General features: G+C 41.2%; 2 protein-coding genes across 5 annotated transcripts; both read left to right on the forward strand.

The window, feature by feature from the left end:
• Window positions 1-2,526: 2,526 nt before the first annotated feature.
• On the forward strand, window positions 2,527-10,857 carry LOC124073204 (extracellular serine/threonine protein kinase FAM20C-like). Its single transcript, XM_046415275.1, has 11 exons — window positions 2,527-2,690; window positions 4,158-4,688; window positions 5,473-5,651; window positions 7,784-7,862; window positions 8,010-8,102; window positions 8,268-8,383; window positions 8,525-8,705; window positions 9,668-9,777; window positions 10,061-10,142; window positions 10,269-10,328; window positions 10,561-10,857. Exons 2-11 carry the CDS (start codon window positions 4,159-4,161, stop codon window positions 10,817-10,819), a joined length of 1,689 nt encoding a protein of 562 aa, XP_046271231.1. The 5' UTR covers window positions 2,527-2,690; window position 4,158; the 3' UTR covers window positions 10,820-10,857.
• A 1,535-nt stretch (window positions 10,858-12,392) lies between these two features.
• sp100.1 (SP110 nuclear antigen, tandem duplicate 1) lies at window positions 12,393-21,127 on the forward strand. Of its 4 annotated transcripts, none has more exons than XM_046415272.1 (17): window positions 12,394-12,601; window positions 12,686-12,863; window positions 13,508-13,682; window positions 14,357-14,578; window positions 14,710-14,829; window positions 14,958-15,091; window positions 15,255-15,299; window positions 15,411-15,450; window positions 15,700-15,792; window positions 15,901-16,029; window positions 16,188-16,321; window positions 17,860-17,928; window positions 18,042-18,172; window positions 19,455-19,572; window positions 19,689-19,763; window positions 19,910-20,104; window positions 20,187-21,127. In XM_046415272.1, exons 2-16 carry the CDS (start codon window positions 12,720-12,722, stop codon window positions 20,069-20,071), a joined length of 1,791 nt encoding a protein of 596 aa, XP_046271228.1. In that variant the 5' UTR covers window positions 12,394-12,601; window positions 12,686-12,719; the 3' UTR covers window positions 20,072-20,104; window positions 20,187-21,127. The 4 variants fall into 4 exon arrangements, with proteins under 4 accessions (XP_046271229.1, XP_046271228.1, XP_046271227.1 ...); XM_046415271.1 differs by having other exon boundaries at window positions 12,399-12,601; window positions 19,910-20,053; XM_046415273.1 differs by lacking the exon at window positions 15,700-15,792 and having other exon boundaries at window positions 12,393-12,601; window positions 19,910-20,053.
• The last annotated feature ends 132 nt before the right edge of the window (window positions 21,128-21,259 follow it).

Raw genomic sequence — 21,259 nt, forward strand, 5'->3', positions numbered from 1 at the left:
TTGAATGTGAGCATTTGAGTGTGTTTTATGTGTGTGTGAATGGGAGAACTGCTATAAAGATGGGAGAGAGACTATAAAGAAACTGAAAGCAGCATAAATTTAAATTGCCTTGTTTTATTTGATTTCCTAACATCCTATAATAAGTCCGGGGCACCGATAGGCCAGATTGTGGATGTAGGATTGTTCATTTGAACAAATCGCAGTCCTTCCTTTTGGTTACTGTTGTTAAGCAGCTGACCATGAAGTGACCTCAGATCTCACTCTGAAACAAAACACAAAAACACTACAGCTAATGATACTTGGACTGGATCAGTGCACCAGTGAACAGAGACGGCCTTTGGTCTCAGTCCTGGTTGATAAATCTCTAAAACATGCTTTCATACAGCATCTTTTAATGATTTATATGTTATCTATAAGTTTGTTTGTTTATTAACTTACTTACTATGTCCTATTTAAGTATGCTCAGAGACAGATTTTTTTATTGTTAGCAAATTCCATGAAAATACCAAAACTAACAATGAACTGATTAATCATGCGCTATATCGCTGTTGTCCAAGAATTGTTCAATGACAGTAAGCCACACTGACATGCTTCATTTCCATTATTATTTATTTATTTATTTTTTTGTCAGTCTGGTTACAGTCCTGCAGCTGTAAATACCTACTTATGCATATCAGTCTTCAGCTGATAAAAGACGCCAACAAATCACCTATTTACTCCAGACTGAAGCTGACCACCGCGATGCCCAGGCTGTTTCGTAATGCACATCTGGAAAATAGCACGGTGGTAAAATTGACTGGATGACTTTTTAATCAGTTTGTCTTAGTTGCACAGCTACACACTCTTTGCACAGACAAGGTCTCTCTTTTACAGAAGTGGCCCTGGCAGAGCTTAGTCAACAATGGCTGAGCCACTGGCTACATTAGTGGAATGGGCAGACAGAGTGAATACATGTAATATGCTATCATTTTAGAACTTATTAAAGTAATTATATCAATGGGCCCACAAACAAAGCCATGGCACTGTAACTCTTGTCACATATTACAAGCTTGTTGTGTTGCAAGGTTGTTTGGTTAGTAGTCAGTTCTGTTTGCTTTCCACACGCTGAATCACGTTGATATAGCGTTTTTATTTTTGTGACTGGGTCAAAATCTGCTGGTGCCTTCATCAACAACCTGATCGTTCGATTATTACCATTCTCTTTCCATGGTGGACTTGGCTAACAAAATGAACAAACAAACAAAAAAGAAAAAGGTACACCAGAGAGTAGTGTTCATAGTTACATGCACTTTTCCCCAGAGCCTGCAGTCTGTCACGGCAATAAGTACCAAAAACTGGCCAAACTCCACTGGAGCACGCAGAGAGCCTCCCCCCACCTACTCTATTTAATCCAAGTCAGCACTAATGAACACCCCTAACCCATATTCCATTATTCTAATTTACAACTGCAAGAACATCATCATCACAATAGATAATTACAATAAAAAGATACTGTCATACCTTTTTCCCAAATCTACTTAAAAAGCAGTTTTTATCTAACAAATGATATTTTCACCCTGTCGTTGTTGCTATCTCATTTGTGACACTGAACAACTGTTTACATGTAATGAAATACTCTCAGAAGCTGCATATAACACTGCAGCGTGTTGCCGCAGGTTTGAAAAACAGCAACCTATTCTGCTGGGACCTGCTGCGTCATATATTATACATTCTCTCTTATAGCAAAGTTGGCTAATTAACAGAAATATATAATAAGCAGTACATGTAAGAGAATGATTTTTCAGCCCTCAGAGGAAATAAAATACTGGATGTCAGAAAGAAGGATGCAGTCACAGCAGGAAATGTAATGGATGGTTTACGATAATGGGGAGGAGGCAGAGAAGAAGAGGGGATAGGTTCAGACAAAGACAAAAGAGAGACCGTGTTAAAGAGATGAATATTTGATTTAATCTGAGCTCCTACAGGATATGAATTGATTACTCTTATTACTCTGCGTGCACGTGTGTGTGTGTGTGCACTTCATCGCGCTGCTACTCTGTTTATAGAAGATCCATCTCACTGCTCTTGACATCTCCTGTATTTTCACTGACTGACAGAGCAAAGTATTGAGCTTGAACAAAAAAAGAAAAGCCTGCACGAATTCACAAAATGAACGCAAACCACATTGAGGGTTCTTACAAAAGTTCTGGAGACAGAAATCATTAACTTAAGAATGGGAGAAATATCCTAACGTGTCTTTAAAGATTATAAAGTTAAATATGAAATTTGTTTTTTGTTTTGTTTTAAGGGCTACTGCATTGACCTAAAATACCTGTGTTAAGATTATTAAATTGAATTGGTGGTATTATGTCAGCTCTGTACAGGACTGCTGTGTAGCACCACTATTTACACCCACACTGTATTGATCCAGGCACATTAAAGGATCATATTGTGATTCCCCTCCCCTTAACTGTGGGTCACACAGACACAGGTCACCGCAACATGCCGGTCCTCTTGTGTCTGTTTGGATTGCAGTGACGACAAGATAACAAACAAAACACACAAACTCAATCTTCCTGGCAAAGACCAGGGCAAAAAAAAAAAAAAAAAAACTGTAGAAATGCCACCAAACTCTGATCATCCAACTCATTAAAAGAGGAAGGGGAGCAGAACAGAGGGTGAGAAGAAAAAGGTCTTGAAGGGAAAGAGATGTAAGTAATCCCTCCAGCCTGCTGGTCCACACAGGGAATTTTGGAGCAGCAAGTTGTTCAATAATGTATTGATTTTTTTTAGTGAGCTTTTCTTTCTTTGAGGATTTGATGTAAATGATTATCTGACAGCCTTCTGCTTAACTAGTGCAGTGTGAATGTGTGTATGTGTCTCATCCACCTGTCTGACTACGTGAAATAGTCGGTGGGGATTACATTCTTCTAAATCTTTGCTTATTAATGTGACATAAAAGAGTCTCTAGGATGCAAAAATGCACTTCACACATAAACTTCCCATAAACTCTCTGCGATGTTAATCAGAGGAGACCAAAGCAGGTGTTTAACTGCATCCTGACAATCATGAAGCTTCTGCTGAATTTCTTTTAAAGTGGGATGTAACTGTGGGAGTACGGGAGCTGCATTAGAACCACAACATTCGCTCCAATGGGTTTTATGAATGCTGTTAGTGTGCAACCATGCAGACATTCATATGAGCTTTTTGCATGCTGACAACAGCCAATGATAATTAGATGCACCCTTTAGCTGTCTCCAGATGGGTCAAAGATGTGTGCCGTCATTGTCATTCAGCACCATGCCCCCTGCATTAATGCATGCAGTTCACAACCTGCAATCTTGTTAAGGCTGCGTCACAGTGTGTGAATGTGTATTCTGCGGTGCTTTCAATTTGGCTTTTGGCGATGTCAATCTGTCTGCCTGTTGGTCATATGCCACTTTGGAAAACTATCTAAACTATCTAAATGACTTTGGTGATCCTCGAACTTTTTTCATTTGTTGTTTTGAATTAAATAGCACAACAATTAATGAAATGGCTGCTCTGACATTTGCTACAGACGTTCACGGTGCACAGAGGATGAATCCTAATGACTTCGCTGATCAGCTGTCTTTTCATCTAGCACCATCAGCATGTCAATATCTTAATCTGTGAAATATCTCAACTTGTACTAGAGCAGCAGAACAATTAAGTTATTTATTTATTTTTATGCACACTTGTGTTCACAAATGAGGAATCTTGTTGTCTTGACAGCTATTGAATGGTTTGCCATAAAATTTGCTACTGACATTTATAGCAGCCACATCAAACATACATCAAACATACATACCACATATGTCACAAAGTTTCATTCCAAGCACTTACTTTGCTTCCATATGCAACAAGTTGTCAGATTTCTAGACTGTAGCCATATTAAATCTGTTTGAATTTAATGTGACCAATACACTGATATTGTTGTTGTACCAGGGGTCTCTTAAAGGTGGTCTTTCATTGATTGGCACTTAAGTTAATAGTTTGTCCTTTTTGTGAGCAATTCAGTTACTTCAAAGTAAAAGTTCTTACTCATCTGGCATTTTTCTTATTTTTTCCACTTCTTAATGTTTATTTAGGTGGAATGCTTCACAGTCTGTATGGATTTAAAAAGACTGTCTCTTTGTTGTTGTCTCTCTTTCCTCCAGCATGATAAAACTGAACCTGGGCCGAACCACTCGCTCCATCTATCTGGGTCTGGCATGTCTGTCCCTTGCTCTCCACCTCCTTTTGGCAATATTTTGTCTCTCTGTCCTCCAGAATGCCTGTGTCCTCCCCACCTCCTCTTCTTCCTCCATACCAAGAACAGATACTCAGCACCATCAGCCTATCTCCCACTCCTCCTCTTCTTCAGCTGTCTCCTCCTCACAAAAACTGGCAACAATCCCTCAGGAAGAGCATCACAAACTGAATGCCAAAACCTTACACCCTAAAGAAAAACTTTTATTCAGTGATGCCACTGAGAGGGAAAAGAAACTAATTGGAGCTGGACAAGTAATTCAAAAATTCAGGGGTCATTCTAAGCTGGAGGCGCTGTTCAAGCACCCGCTGTACAACCCGCCACACCCAGAGCTGCAAGAAGATGACTGGCTGCTGAGGGTGAAGATAAATGAACATTCAAGGGATACAGGAAATGAAGAAGAGGAGGGAGAAGAGGAGATCAGCAGTGAGAGTCAGTGGTAAGAGAAACAGATGTAGAAAAAAAGATTGATCAATTGCTGGTTCTATGGATGGCACTTTGGTCCAGACAGAAGTAGCTAAACAACTACTGGAATATCCATGAAAGTCTGTGCAGACACTGAAGGTGCCCACAAGATGAAGCCTACTGAGCTTGATCCTCTGTCTTTTCTTCTAGCACCACCATGAGGTTTTGGTTTATTCCTAAGATAGAGAACAATGCTATGTGCTAATTCTAAATATCACAGTAGCTTGCTAACAGATCAAAATAAGATAGTAAATTAGTATATTAATTAGTATGTTATGTGTTTAGCCAAAAATGTTAGTATGCTATGCTAACATGCTAATCTGAGATGGGTGAACAGGGTAAACATGTTTTTACCTGCTAAGGTTTAGCATGATATAATCCTCACTCTGAGTGCATTAGCAAGTTGATGTTAGCATTTAGCTCAAAGCATCTACCAGTTTGTGCCTACATGTAACCTCACTGAGCACCTAGCATGTATCTTTGTCTGGTTTTAGGATGGACCACGTCGTACTATAATATATTGGGGCCTGCTGTTGCCCCAGTCAAAATTTTCATGAAAAATAACTAAAAAAATAATATATATATATATATCTTATTTATCTCAACGTACTGGTGATCTTTTATAAAATTCATTGAACAGCATGAGAAGAAATGTGTGGCTTTAGCTGCTTCATATAGACCTTTAATACAGAGTTTGACTGTAACCTTCAGTGGTTTCCAGATCTGCCAATTTATCACCTTCGCTTACTCTCCTGAAGGCAGAGTTCCAGTCAGGATGAAGGCTATGACAAAGTCACTTGGACGAGAGACGTGGAGACCCACCCTCCCTGGCTTCGCTTCCACCTGGGCATCTCCCGCTGGGAGCTGTACAACAGGAAGGATCCTAACCTGGTCCAGCTGACCCACTATTTGGCAACGCAGCGTATCCTCAGTGCTGGTGAGGAAATGTGTGTGTGTGTGTGTGTGTGTGGGCACCGGAGTTTAATCTTTCTGTTCCTAAAATACATCCAGAAGTGTCAGCCAGACATAACTGTTTCTCACTGGGACCCTTTGGTAAAATATTGGAAAAACATACTGCAGACATGATTCTTTAAATATTATTCATGTTCTGCCAAAACCTGCACAACCCACTCATGTGAAAACACTTCAGGATTCTGTATTTAACTTTTACTGAAACAAGGCAGCCTGAGGAACCTGTTATCACAACATGTGTTATAACTGGAGTCTAGTTTATTTGATTTCAATATACATAACAATCAAATTGGCTCTTGCTTTTTTTCATTTTCAGTGCCTGTCAGTGTCACTATTCCCATGTTTGTCATAGTTTTACACCTTATGTTGGGTTCAAGGCCGCCCACAGATAACATACAGTACTTCACTTCAGAGCGCAACATTGCTCAATAGAGCAAAATTAAATTTTGAAACTGACCTAATCTTTACCTTGAATCATCCCCCAGTAGGCTAAGGTTTCATTTAAGTTTGATCATTCAGATTCCTCTTGACACAATTACAAAACACCCTGTTCTCCTCATTTTAACTCCAATCCCTTTACAAAAACAAGCTGGTCTGTGAGAGAGCCAGAGGCAACAGTAAAGTATTCACCCAGTGAATGCAGTGAACTGTGCCAAAGTTCATATTTAGAACAGCAAGGATTACATTTTTAGAAACACATCCACACATCCACACAAAGTTACACATGTTGGATGATGGATCCTTAGATACACACCACTTAGGCTCACATCGAATTCACACACAGCACATTTACACAGAATAAAAGATTAATAAACCCAGGAGCATTCAGCACACTGTTTGATTGCCCACCAATCCTTTTAATTGCAAAACATGAGGTCAGTGGAAAATCAAACACAGAGAAGACATGTACTGTAGGCCAAAAACTGGTTGTGAGCTTTGCAATGTGAATGTCTGCATTACATTTATTGGATGGTGGATACGTGACATAACACCCATACAGTGTACTGCCAATGCATTGCAGTAAAAACTATCTTTATAAAGCTTGTAATGTTACATTTTTGTTTAGACTGTGTGCAAATGTAGCTGACTTTATGCTTTTGTAGTCTGTGCTGGCGATGTAGTGGACTGCAGTACTGCATTGTATTGTATGGTACATAAACACACACACACAATTCAAATAAAATGCATACGCATAAAGGTTAAGACAAAAGTGACTATTGTCAGAACAAACATCAGAACAATAGTGATTTTATTTGTTGTCGGGGTTTTTTTTGTTTGTTTGTTTGTTTTTGTCCCATGAAGTTACATTACCTCGTTGAGATGTTTGCTCATCTCAGACACCCCGTCCCTGTCTTCAGCACGCCACACAATGAATAATTCAGTGAGATTTGTGTTATATGGTGCAGATTAAGCACTAATCTCAGCTACAGGCTGATTTTTTGTGACTATGTCAACCATTTTCTTTCATCTATAACACTCACCACAATGTAAATATCTTTAAACATTTGAACTCAGATTAATTTTTCTTTAATCAAAGTTCTAAACACCTTATACATAAATATGTGAGGATTCAATGTTTATCTCAGGATTTTTATCTTTTGAATTATTTACTGGACAAGCATGGTTTGCAGCAACCAAAGTAATCTCCTCCTCTGAATGTGTGGAACCTTAACGCTGAACCTGGTCAAAGAACACATGCTTTGATTTAACTCATTCACTCTGCCCAGTTGTTTGAAGTGTGGGAGTGGTGGCTTGTGCTTTTTTAGATGAAAGAATCCAAAAGGGCTTTGGTTAATGAGACAAAGCTGCAAACAAGCCTTTGATACACTGAGTGTTTTCTTACGTGTTGTATTGGTAAATTTGCTGGATATAGTTTTTTCGGGTCTTAGGGCTGTAATGTATGAAACGGAGGGTCCAGTGGCAGCTGGTGGTTTAACTAACAGTCTAATAGGCCACCGTGTGGAGAAACAGGTGTATTGCTACCCATGCACATAGTACCAGTGCAGCACTACTGTAATGGTAGTGTATGCAATGATTTTGTTCATCTATTAGTACAATTAATGCACACTTCATATTCACTCTGATCACATATTTCAGTTCAGAAGACAGGAGGCACCCAGCTCAAGCTCGTCATGTCGTTTCCAAACTACGGACAAGCTCTGCTGAAACCCATGAAGTAAGACACAGAAATGACTGACTGATGACAGTGCTTGTGTTGCTCCAGTCCGCTTACGCTAACTCCCAAATCACAACTGGAGGTCACTTTATTTAGTATGTAAATCAGCATACAGGCTCGCGCACTCATTTTTCAGTGTTTTCCCAGACAATCCAGAGATGCAGAGACAGACGAAAACCTCTTCTATTTCTCCGACTTTGAACGACACAATGCAGAGATTGCTGCCTTTCACCTTGACAGGTAGAGAATCTGTCACATTGTGTCAGCAGGCAGTAACAGTTCTGCTGGGTAGACAGACTTGTCTGTAGCCATCAGGTCAAAGTCCAGCACTAGTGTGATCCAGCTCTTGCTGATGCTCTCTGTTTCTTTTGTTAATATTTGTGTGTGTGTATGTGTCTGCGTCAGATTGTTGGGCTTTAACAGGGTCCCTCCAGTGGTTGGCCGACTCATCAATGTCACCACAGAGATCAGAGAGATCACCACTGACCGCAGGCTTTCCAGGACCTTCTTCACTTCCCCCGGTATGTGTGACTGTCAGTGTGTATCCATCCCCCCACACACACCTGCACTTCCACATAGCAAAACTTAGTTACACCAAGCATTAGAACGTACGAACTGCCTGACTGCTAAACAGAAGCTGTCGTCTCTCTGACTCCTGCTAGCGGGGAACGAGTGTTTCTATGGCCAGTGTGAGTACTACTGTTCAACAGAGCATCCAGTGTGTGGTCAGCCACATGCACTGGAGGTTTCCCTGGCCGCCATGCTTCCTGACCTCAGCCTAGCCCCCCGCAGGTCCTGGAGGTCACCATGGAGACGTTCCTACAGCCGCACCAAGCTGGCACAGTGGGTATACCATCTGTCTTTTATTGATATTTTGTTTACAAGTATCAGAACTGCAAAAAATAATGTATGTATAATATGTATACACTTGGTAGTGGGATCATTTTTTGTTTTAAATGTTTTATTTTGATGGTTTAAACTAAAAGTGTTTGTTGCTGCTGGAGCTTACACTTGAGATGAGTGTATGAATCACGGGTCTTCACTGCCCTCCAGTGGTGTGAGTGCAGCATTGCAACACAACAATGTTACCAACAGATGAGTTAATGTGTAATCAATACTGATGTCAATAAACCTTATTAGTGTGGTTATTTAGGAGCCAATTTCAGCCACTTGGAGAACCATGGGGATATTTTTAACAATGATGTGGACACATTTTCCCTCCTAGTTTGATTTCCAGGCCTGTACCGGTAAGTACACTATATAGACAAAAGTATCCACACATATCTCTTTATGGGGCTGTTTTTCAGCGGTTGTGCTTGGCTCCTTACCTCCAGTGAAGGGAAATCTTAATGCTTCAGCACACCAACACATTGTGGACAAAGCTATGCTTTCAACTTTGTGACAACAGTTTGGGAAGGTCCTTTTCTATTCCAGCATGACTGTGCCCCAGTGCACAAAGCAAAGTCCACAAAGACAAGGCTGGATGAGTCTAGTGTGGAAGAACTTGACTGGCCCACACAGAACCCTGACCTCAACCCCATCCAACACCTTTGGGATGAACTGGAACAGAGATTGTGAGCCAAACCTTTTGGTCCAACATCAGTGTCTGACCTCACATTTCCCACAGAAACACTTCAGAATCTTGTGGAAAGTCTTCCCAGAAGAGTGGAAGCTGGTTTTGCTGCTAAGCTGTGTATTTAGAATACAATGCCATTAAAGTCCCTGCTGGTGTAATGGTCAGGTGCCCCAATACTTTTGTCTATATAGTGTATCCGGTTTCTTCTACTTTGTACTGTTGTTCCCAGGTGGGAGAAGGACCCGGCATACTGTGACACAGTGAAACAGACGCCTCCTTACAACCATGGCACCAGACTGGTGGATCTCATAGACATGGCTGTACTGGACTTCCTCATGAGTCAGTCTCTCTGTATTTTAAAGTCACCCCTGTAGTCAATAGATTTACAACAAAAGGAGGCTTACAGACAGTCTCTTTTTAAGAGAGGAGGGTAAAACACTGAAAATATGTCACTGATAAGTGAATTTCAAACCGCAAATTACAAAATTAGTAAATAAGAATATTATCTAACGTATTGATGCACGATGGCATTATAGCACATTATTAACTTTATGTCTTCTTTTCATTTCTACAAAAATGTCTCTCACAAAGTCAAAATAAACATGAATGTTTTCACTCAAAGGCAACATGGACAGACACCACTATGAGACGTTTGACAAATTTGGCAATGAGACATTTCTGCTGCATTTGGACAACGGTCGAGGGTGAGTAGCAACTTCTGCTGACTCATTTCAGCTCAGGCAGTTGTAACAACTCATGTCTAGAAGTCAGCTACTCTCTACTCTTATTTACAGGACTTTCTTGTGACTATCTCATCTCATGTTTTCCAGGTTTGGGCGTCATTCTCGGGATGAGCCGTCTATACTAGCTCCTTTGCAACAATGCTGCAGGTAAAACAAAACAAAAAAAAATATTAGCTCAATGAGTGACACACTTTAAAAGATATATGGGTGACATAAATTTTAAATTGTTTTTGTTCTTCAAGAGTGGATGAAGCTGCAAGCTGTACTACAGAAAACAATCAATTCAGTAAATATTGCTGTGTGTATTAAAGGACCCAGAGAGGTTAAGGAAACATGTGTTACTGTGGCTTTTGATCATGCTTTCCATCCACATATGTAGGATCCGTCGCTCCACCCTCCTCCGCCTGCGCCTCTTGTCGCTCCCTCACTTCTGTCTGAGTGATGTCATGCGGGAATCGCTGGCCCAGGATCCTCTGGCAGGCATGGCCCCCCTCCTCTCTGAAACACACCTCTCTGCTCTGGACAGACGCCTTGCAACTGTCCTGCAGGTGGTGCAGACCTGTCAGCAACACCACAAAGATGTCATTTACAATGACTTGGAGGAATATGATGAGGACAGTGACAAACAACCTGACTGAAGAAAAACAAAACCAATAAATTATAAATAGTTCTCATATAACTGTGTCAAAATAATTTTGTCATATTGTCTGCATATAAAAGTTTAATGACAGCTTTAAGGTCAAAGCTAGTGAAAAGGGAGCCAAAGACTGACAGCTTTGCACATCTGCCTGCAATATTCAAAACTTTAAATGACAAGTAACATTAGAGACTGTTGACGTTTTCCAGTGTTACTGTGTTTCTCAGGTTAAGTTCAATGCAGTTGCATTGCAATGCGTTGCAATACTTTTACATCAAATTCATGTTCCCAAAGTTGCAATGACAGCTAGTCAGTATTTTGGGTCATTTCATACATACATACATCAAAAAATTAAAAATCCCAGTCATGAAATGCAAATATGCAAAGGATTCAACAAGTTTCTCATCGCAATGTCCAATTCAGAGCAGCCCCTCAGCTTTTCATTCCCATTTTCTTGTTTTCACCTGAGGTTGACATGGAACAAACCTTAAAAAAAAAAAAAAAAAAAAAGCAAATGCTGGATGCAAAGGAGGTTACATCTTTAAAGATATTAACCATATAGCTTAAGTTTACCTATTAGGACAAAAATATAACCCATAGAGTGAAACTGTTTTGTAATATTCTTGTTGGACTAAAGCTTTTGTCAGCTTGTTTAACTGACTGTTAGAAATAACGTCTTTTTGTTGTAATTACTTACAATGTCACAGAAGCTTGGTTATTTTACGTAGTATTAATTCTTGTAAATTCTAAATGTACTACACGGCTTCCGCCAGCAGGTGGTGCCGTTCAGTAAGTCTAACACGTTTTGAACAAATGGCTTTAGAGTAACTACTTTTCTGTTGCTCACTGAAGATCCATGCGCTCACTGTAACAGTAACTGAAACTGCAGCGGGTCAGTGAGTTCAAATTCCTGCGAACACACATCTCTCAGGATCCCACATTAACACCACTGAGCTTGTGAAAAAAGCGGTCACTGAGGAAAGCAAAGTTGCTGTAGTCCTTTTACAGATGTTCAGTGGAAAGCATCATCACCCACAGGCATTCTGGTGTGGTTCAAAAGCTGCACCATCGCTGACAAAGAGGCTTTGGAGAAAGTTATTAAGTCAGCACAGGACGTTTTAAGGACACAGCTTCCTTCACTGACAGACACACTCAGAGTCATATCGCCGCGCAGAGACACAAACCAGGACTGCTGCCACCCAGACAACGGTGTGTTCACACTGCTGCCCTCTGGGGGGCGCTGTCGCTCCTTCAAGGTTTCTCACCTCCAGATTCTACAGATTCAGAACAGATTCAATCCAAGAGAAATATTTGGGAATGTGCGATAGATTTTACTTTATTTCATAGGTTTTTATCTTACTATTTATTTATTCCATTCTTGCTGCTTTTATGTCAAGTTGTTTGTTGTGTGTTGTTTATTTATCATGTCTTTTATCTTTGCACTTTTATGTCCACCACAAAAAAAGCTGCATCTGATTTTCGTTGTACAACTGTGCCGTTACAGTAAAGGCATCCTTATCCTTATCCTGGGTGGAGACTGGCGCTCTGTGATGTAACTGAGTCTAACCACTCTTAGCTGCATTGCTTGGAGGATGCAGCCAATCACCTTGATGACCCCTGCTGCCACTGACCGGAACTGCAAATTGTCAAAAGGAGGGAAAAAAAAAGTTTCACTTTCCAAACGTCACCGAAAGGAGGAACAGAGAGAGCATTTGTGGGCATATCCACAAGAGACGCTTTGATCTTTGAATGCAAAGACCTGTTTTACAATCCACCACTTCCGGTAAACTAATGATTTCTAGATTGTTTTTTTACATATTTAATGTAAGATCTATTTGGAGCGTTTCGGCCTGGTGTTGTCTTGCAGAGAAGTGAGGCTAAGCGGCTGCAGCTGACCAACAATGGACCCGCTGGATTTCCTGGAGCCTGACGAACTGCTTCGCTTTTTCCATTGCAATAAGACAGAAATGTCTTGCATGGAGAAGCCGCACACCTTTATCACCCAGCTCAGGGACCACAACCTGATTCCAGAGGACAGATTCAAGGTGAGACACTGGACACTCGCTTGGTGTTACCTCCTCCTCCTCCTCAGGTGCTGTGTGGATGAAATGCGCGCTGCTGCGGGAGCGGAAATGCGTAGACAACAACATAGATTTCATTACAGGCGTGTCTCTCTGCAGCGTTTGCTATAACTGCACTGGTTCGTGAAACAAACAAACAAACTGTAAGTGAATATGTTATTATTTAGACGCAAAGTAGTCATTTAAGAAGTCTCTATTAAGAGCTATTGGGAGGGAAGCCTTGGTTAGTAAAATACTAAACCCGGAATAACTGATTCGTTTGGCTGCTTGGGGGCATCATAAACAAACTGTTCTGATTTAGCAACGAGGGCTAAAATAATGAAGTTTGGGGATAGAAAACAAAAGTGATGAAACCTTTTAAAGTTCTGCAAAGATGACGAGCTGCAGCATCTGTTGATATTTTCTTTGCCACTCCTTTCACATGACATGCAGTCATCTTAATCAGTCAATCACACAGTGCAGTGTTCAAGAGGTGAGCAAGCAGGAAACTGAACTGATGAAACTGATGTCTTTGAAACATACTGTTGCACACACACATCACTGTTGAACTAATCATGACGCAGTTTATTGTGCTGTAGATTTTATTCCATACTTTTGTGCGTGTGCAGAAGATCAGTCGCATGAAGAGTAAAGAGAACCTGAAGAAGGCTCTGTATGAGCTTCTGGACTGGTTTGAGACGCAGCGAGCAGAGCACATCAAAGTGTTCTGGGGGTCTGTCTTCAAGGAGACCATCTTGAGCCATTACTCTACCCTGCGGCTGCTGCGCAACAGCCTCATGGACGGTCAGAGTCTCTTTTTTTATGGTCATCGGTGTGTTAACGGTTGTGATTCTGCTTTCTGTCTTAAGGTTCTCTGTTCTTATGATTCATGTTTTATTCATGCTTCACGATTAATGTTTGTAATGCATGCTCTAGGACAAAATTAATGGAAACAGAAAGAATATGAAAAACTAATAAAGTATTCCAAAGTGATTCAGTTTAATAAATCCTTGCAAGCAAAGTCTCATATTCTCAACTTTTAAAATCAGCAGCACTGCAAAACAGCGTGGCTGTTCGCAAGTCAGCTCTCACATTAGTCGTGAAGAAATGATGGTTGACCCCAATCAGTATGGAGTACGTTGCATTCAGACTAAATTTGCAAGGCCAAACGAAAAAAGAAATGCAGCGACCCCGCAGCAAAAAGTCAAAACAGAAGCAGCTTTTGCAGAAACACAACCCACAGCCTTAGAGCCTCGCCTTAGAGCTTTGGTCACGTCAGGTGTCCAAGTCTGGGAGCTCTTTGGGTCCTTCTTTCTCTGCGGCTGTGCAGCTGGCATGACATGCAGTAGCACAGTCAGTGGTTGTCCTGTAGAAATTTAGCAGCAGTTTCAATGTGCGCTGGGCCTCTTTCAGCTTCCTGAAGAAGAAGAGGTTTAGGTCCAGCTGTTTTGACTGCTGTTTTATTAATGCAACTGCAGGGTCTTTCCATTTTCGCTCACAACTGCCCGAAAAAGTGGACGAGGAAGAGACAGACAAAGGGAAAAGGAAGGAGCTTTCAGAGGAGGAGGGTGAAGAGCAGAAGAAAGGAAAATGGGTGAAAAAGAAGAAAAACCAGAGAAGCAGAAGTGTGTGTGATGATGACGAGGAGCAGGCCGATCCTGGTCCAGCTCCGAGGAAAAAGTCAAAGAAATTATGCTTCTGTAAGTCACTTCCTACTGATGTTCTACTGTTGTAAACATGACTGTATATTACATGACTGTATACACAACACATTCACTGGTGTGGCCTTGTGCGATGCCTCAATCAGAAAAAGATTTTTTTCATTTTGCAGCTTCTCCCCTGAAGAAGGGAGAGAAGGGCGACATTTGGACCTGGCCCATCTACAAGTACCAGCTGCCGGTGACCTGTGGACAGCAGGAGGGGATACTGAAGAGAGACAAACTGGCTAAAGGTCGGTAAGACTTAAAAACTTAAATTTAACAATGCAAAATGAACCAAAGCCACAAGTTTTTGCATGCAAACTATTTCCTAATAATGATCTTGGACGTTTACGTATCCTTAACCTTCTGAATGTTTCAGGGGAGAAGTGCATTGTGGTCAAGAAGCAGTGGTTTACTCCCACTCAATTTGAGAGGTTTGCTGGTAAGCAGAGCTACAAGAACTGGAAGTTGAGCATTCGATGTAGGGACACGCCGCTGGGAAAACTTATCCAGGTTTGTTGAAACGGGATTTCAGTTTTGGAATATGCACCAAACATAAGTGTGTGACTGAGCAGCTTTTTTTAGCATTTGCCATGTCGGCGTTCCTTGTTAGATTACGTAAGGCACAGTTTGTGGTGGAAGTCATTGTTCAGTTGTTTTTTTAATTTCACTGCAGGGAGGCCACCTGAAATCTGGGAGGTACAAAAGAGAGTTTCATAAGGTAAGAACAAAAAAACTGTGAAAATACATCAATAAATCAGTTCTGACCTTGTGCATCTTCTTGTTTTCAGTGATTCACATCTGAACAATGTCCTTGTTTTCTTTCTTCTAGGCCAAGAAGTCACTGTTCTCATCGAATCCTGGAAGCACAGGTTTGTTGTGTTAGGGAAGAACAGTTGTTGTATACAACTGCAGAGCTCTTTTGTATTTTTGATGGCTTATGAGAGAGCAGTGCATCCCCACAAGCTCTTACCAGAACATTTATTACCTCACATAAAATATTAAAACATTAAAATCTTCAGAGCCATATCTATCTAGCGTCCATGAAATGTAGAGGCAGTCAGCTTCTTAATTTATAATGTCGGAGAGCTGGTGTACTACTTACCTTCTCCTTTTCTTAGTGCTTGAGGGAGAAGAAGAAGATGAGGGTGAAATTGAGGAAAGGGAAGATCGGGCTTCATCAAGCAGCCAAGAAAGTTCCGCAGATGTCACAGGTGCTCATATGCAAGGTTTAAATGCATGTATGCTAACACACACAGTATTAAAGCAAATTACAGTATCGTGCTCATCATTAATGTTAGTCGTACTCTTCACCCTGACAGATGAAGAGGGAGAGGCAGAGGAACAGACTGAGCAGCAGTCAGAAGGCAGCCATGACAGTAGCAAGAAGGTGTTCAAAGTTACATGTGGAGCTTTGGCTGCAACCTTACACGTACACCGATTTGCATCAGGTAACTGTATCTCTCATACATAAAAAAAGGTGAATATGCTTATCTGTATGTCCTGTTTAATGTCCAACCTGTCACTCTGGTGAATGGTGTGATAAAATGTGTACTAACCAGCTACACCCAGAAATATATATCTCCTCTAACCTCGTTTTCCCCACCAGGGACTTGTGGGAAGAGTATTCGTACTGAGACGAGGTGGATGACCCCAATGGAGTTTGTGGAGGAGGCCTCGTGTTCAGGCTCCTGGAGGAAATACATTGAATGGGAAGGAAAACCCCTCAGTGTGCTAAAAGAGGTGATCATGGTTAGGGTGGTGTTAGAATGTGTGTGTTTGCCATTCCAGTCCACCGAGAGCATCTTGAATCATTAACTGTGTATCTTTGTGTGTTTGTGTGATGCATTCTGAAAGTTGCAGTCCTTAATGTTGCTCTCTGTGTTTTTCTTGTAAGCAAAGTTTCTGTTTGCAGTGTTTTTCACCAAAACACACTGTATGCAATCTTGAGGTTTCCTGAAAATTTTGTTCACCTGCTAGCGGTCTTCTTCTTTCTTGCATTTGCTGGCGTATCGCAGAATCAGTAGAATCGTGTCAAACCATTTGCTGTACTGTGTGTGTGTGGTGTCACCAACATGCTCGAGTCCCCTCTTGTAAAAGCTCTGCTCCACAGGTCTACTGTTGATCAAAAACTCCACAGGTTACCTTTAAGATTTTAGTCCTGGTTGATTTGGCAACACCCATGTGTACAGTGGGAATAACAAGTGTATTTCATTTCAAGTGGAGCGGGAGATTGATAGGTGGGTCTGCTGTGATGCGGGTGCTGTACTTCCCTGTTGTGGTGCCTGATTTACCAGTCGATCTACGTTCCAACTCCCACCTGTGGTCACGAGCTGTGGGACTTTCCTCCGCAGGGTGGCAGGGCTCAGCCTTAGAGATAGATGAGGAGCTCAGACATCCAGGAGAGGCTCAGAGTAGAGCTGCTGCTCTTCTGCAACGAGAGGAGCCACATTAGGTGCTTTGGGCACCTGGTTAGGATGCCTCCCGAACGCCTCCCTGGGGAGTTGTTTCGCACATGTCCCTCTAAGAGGAGGTCCCGGGGCAGACTCAGGACACAATAGAGGGACTATGTCTCTCGCCTTGCTGACAGAACGCCTTGGTGTCCTCCCAGAAGGGCCAGTGGAAGTAGCCGGGAAGAGGACAGTCTGGGCTTCCCTGCTGGGACTGTTGCCCCTGCGACCCGGACTCGGATAAGCTGTAGAAACCGAGACAAGACGAGATTCATTTAAGGGTGCTTCGGTCAGGAAGCAGTATCAGTCAGTACCCATCACCAGTCACTAATCATCGACCTCAGTGTTGTTATTAGTGGCACAGTAAAAATGGCAGTCGGAAATGTTGTGTTTGCATTAGCCGGAACAGCTCTGTTAGAGCGCAAAGAGAGCAGACGGTGAGCAGCGAGCCTGTCATTAATGTAAAATTGTACTGGATTGCATGTATGCTGAATCCAACACAGGGATGACGGACTCCACCACTACCAGTCTGAAAGAGTAAGAATGTTAATCTTATAAATGTAATAAGTTGATCTTCAGTTTGGCTCATGACAGTAGACAGCAGATGGAAACTCCATCCTGGACTCAAATTAGCATAAACTGGTTTACGGAACAATAATAATAATCATGTTATTCAATTTACAGAGAGTGGAAATACCAGCATCTAAATGGTATTAGTGATGCTGTGTCGTGACGTTGTCAGCTCTAAAAATCACACTGTGACCAGGAGAGAGCGACAGGTTATGTCGTGCCAAACGAAGAGGAAGTCACTGCTAATTTGTCTAATTTCAGGCAGGTATCTTGAAGATCCACTCACTGCTGTGCCGTTGCACACTGTGCAAACCAGAGTGTGAAGACGCGGTAAGTTTGTTGATCAGTTTCAGACAAGCAGCATTTTCTGATCACGTGCAGAAAGATGCGACGTGTAATTGTACTGCGTGTAAATAGATTTGCTGTCATGTCTGTCTTGCCAGGAGAATCAGAAAAACGATGACGAGTGCTGCATCTGTAGAAGTGATGCTGAAAGTTTGGTGGTATGTGATCACTGTCCTCGCTCCTTCCACCAAAAATGTCACCTGCCTCATATTGAAGACACCATTGTGGGGTGAGTTGGTTATAAAATAATTACATTTGTTGTTGATGATATGTCATATCAGTTGTTTTTTTGGCGTGGTTTAAGCTTTAACCATTTTTTTAGACTGAAAGAATTTTTTTAATCCTGTGTTAAAATGCAGTTTGTCTTGAATCTTTCTGTCCATCTATGAGTTGACAGTTAAGCACAGAGGCTGTACCTCTGGGTCTTTCTGTTTTTCTTGCGGTTGGTTTGTAAAACAAACAGATTCAGAGTTTTTAATGCCCATACAAAATATTTAGTTATCAACCACCCAAACCTGTCCCCAACAAAATCACCAGAAGTGATTAAAGAGACATGGGCAGAGACAAGATGGAGTGCCAGTGACTCTGCAAAGTGCTGATCCAGCGGCTGGGGTCAGTCCAAAGTGCTCTCTGTCTCTTTTCTCATTGTCCCCGCCCACAGTGGTGGGAAGATCTCAGCTAAATAAACAGACAGATTGTCCCTTATTTTAGTTCTTTCTTGGTGAATAACAGCAAAACAAATAGCTGTTCATTAAAGACATGAACTCTGTCAGTCTCTGACCCGAACCTGCCTGACTGCAACGTGCAGGATTCAGAAGTCAAGAGGGTTCTTAAAGTCATTTCAGCTGTTTACAGTAACACTGAACAGGGAAACGAGACAGCGTTGCTCCAGGGACCAGGTCCTACACTAGAATTTATAAATACACCTTTAACAGCTGAACAAAGTGCAAAAGGACTGAAGACTATATATACTGCACAAAGACTATAGATAAAACAACAAGGAGCAGCAGCGACCAGAACATGGCCCTGTTAGGGAATGTTTGAGACAGCCATAAAGTGGTGGGAGGGACAGTATTGTACGCAGTGTCAGCGGTATAAAGTGCAGGTGGAACAGTGGCTGTAAATATTGCGAGGTATAAGGTGACAGTGTGCATGTTGTGTTGTGCAGTGAACTCAGTTCAGCTTCTGAGAACTGTGGAGTCTTGTGGCTTGGGGGAAGAAGCTGTTGCACAGTCTGGTTGCAAGAGCCTGAATGCTTTGGTATCTTTACTCAGATGGTACAAGAGTGCTGTTTGGGAAAGAGACGGCACTCAAAGTGCAAAGAGTGCCAGAATGCAAAATGCATAAAGTCCATTGATAAGACCAGTGTGTCCCTGTCCTCCCTGGTTAGTCTTGTCTCTGTGCTCGCTTGTGCTGCTACTGCTTATATATATGTGTATGGATATATGTGTATGGATATATGTGTATGGATACATGTGTATGTTTATTTATGTGTGTGTGTGTGTAAACAGGGACAGTCGTCTGTGGATGTGTACGTTCTGTGTATTCAAAAGCAACCAAGAATACTATTACCGGGATGAGCTGAAAATGGAAGCAGCCTTGTCCCGCCAAATATCACAACACATGCTGGTGAGCACACTGTGTGACTCTGTCTGTCTCTCTGCCTTTAGGTCTTCACTTCTTAATGCCTGTCTCTCTCTGTTTCACTGCTGTCGCTCTTCTTTCCTTCTGTTGTACATCACCAGGAATGCGAGTATCTCCTCCTTTATCTGTGCAGTGCTGACGAGGAACAAACATTTGCTACGAACCCAAGTCTCTATGTGAGTCTTTTTCTTTTCCATAGCGATGATCTGGCTGCAGGAGGAATCACACTATCATCAGGTCTTTGCTTATGAAATTGATGTAAAAAAAACACAAAGGTGTTACTGAGTCTACTACTTTCATCATTTGTGCTTTGCACCTGCAGTTGCAAGACTACTCCACTGTGATCGAGACTCCGACGTGGCTGGGCAGCGTAGCAGACAAACTGCAGAAGCAGCTCTACCAGACTGTTGGAGAGTTTGTGTCCGACGTCCAGCTCATTTTCACCAACTGTGCTTCATACAACAGAGTGAGAAACAGCCATTAACAACCTCTAGAGTTGTCAGCATCTTCACATGTGGTACTAAGATGTTTAAATATCAATTAAACATCGAAAATGAAGATCTTTTTTTTTTGACAGTGACTGTTATGTTCTTTTGCAGGACAATTCTGAATTCCTTGCCGAGGGAGACAGACTGAAGAAGTTGTTTGAAGATGAATTTAAGAATGTTTTTAATATCCGTGAATAGACTCTTGAAAAGGTTAAAAATGTGTAACTGTTAGGAATTACAGTGTTGTGGTAAGCCTTTTTTTTGACATATCCCTTACATGTGGATCAAATATTCCAAAGGAAGTAATTGCTAATCAGGGGACTTTCACTTGAATGTCAGACAAGTTATCCAGTTTCACTTAATGAATAAACTTGAGATATTTAAGTGTTAATATATATTAACACTTACACTTTTCATTGAGTATATAACAGCTGCTATATACTCAATGGAAATGTTCGATTTTTCTTTTTTTTTTTGGACAAACACAAAGTTGGGACGCTGTTTAACAACAGTTTTCCAAAGTGTTCCTGAGCTCATGTAGTAACATTCTTTATACAATCACGTGTATAACGAAACGACTGACCCTTTCAAGGACGCCCTGTTCATACCCAGTCATGATGCTATCACCTGCTAACAATGCATGTGTTTACCTGTAGAATGTTCCAAAGCGGGTTTTTTTTCTTCTAACCATTGAACATCTTTCCCAATTTAACTGTTCAGTTTAACTGTTCAATTTAACAGATAATTCTGTAAGTCAGGAAAGTCGCAGTTTGTCATAAAAAGTACCCTGTGGGGTGGGTAGTTCCTCTAGTCGTGTATTTTCAGTTTTTCGGTCTTGAACTTCAAGAACTGTGACTTTATTGAGTTACAAAATGATCTTTTAAACTGGTAAATGTCATGTTAAATCACATAAATGTACATCATAAACTTTTTTAAAAGATTTTTTTTTCACTGAATGAAATTCCCAGTTTTTGATATGTTAGTGTTCAGTACAAGATTTTTTTTAGAGACAAAGAATTTTTTTGTACTTTTTTTATATGAATATTTTAAAGTTAAAGAAAAATGCTTTCCCATATGTTGCTGCCAATATTTTTTTATTGCCATTAGTATGTCTGACGTCACACCCATCTTCTCAGGAGGATTTCAAAGTGTCTGTATTATGAATATGTATTGCGAAAGTCAGA

Source organism: Scatophagus argus, chromosome 16 (assembly GCF_020382885.2).
Source record: "Scatophagus argus isolate fScaArg1 chromosome 16, fScaArg1.pri, whole genome shotgun sequence".
Classification (NCBI taxonomy): domain Eukaryota; kingdom Metazoa; phylum Chordata; class Actinopteri; family Scatophagidae; genus Scatophagus; species Scatophagus argus.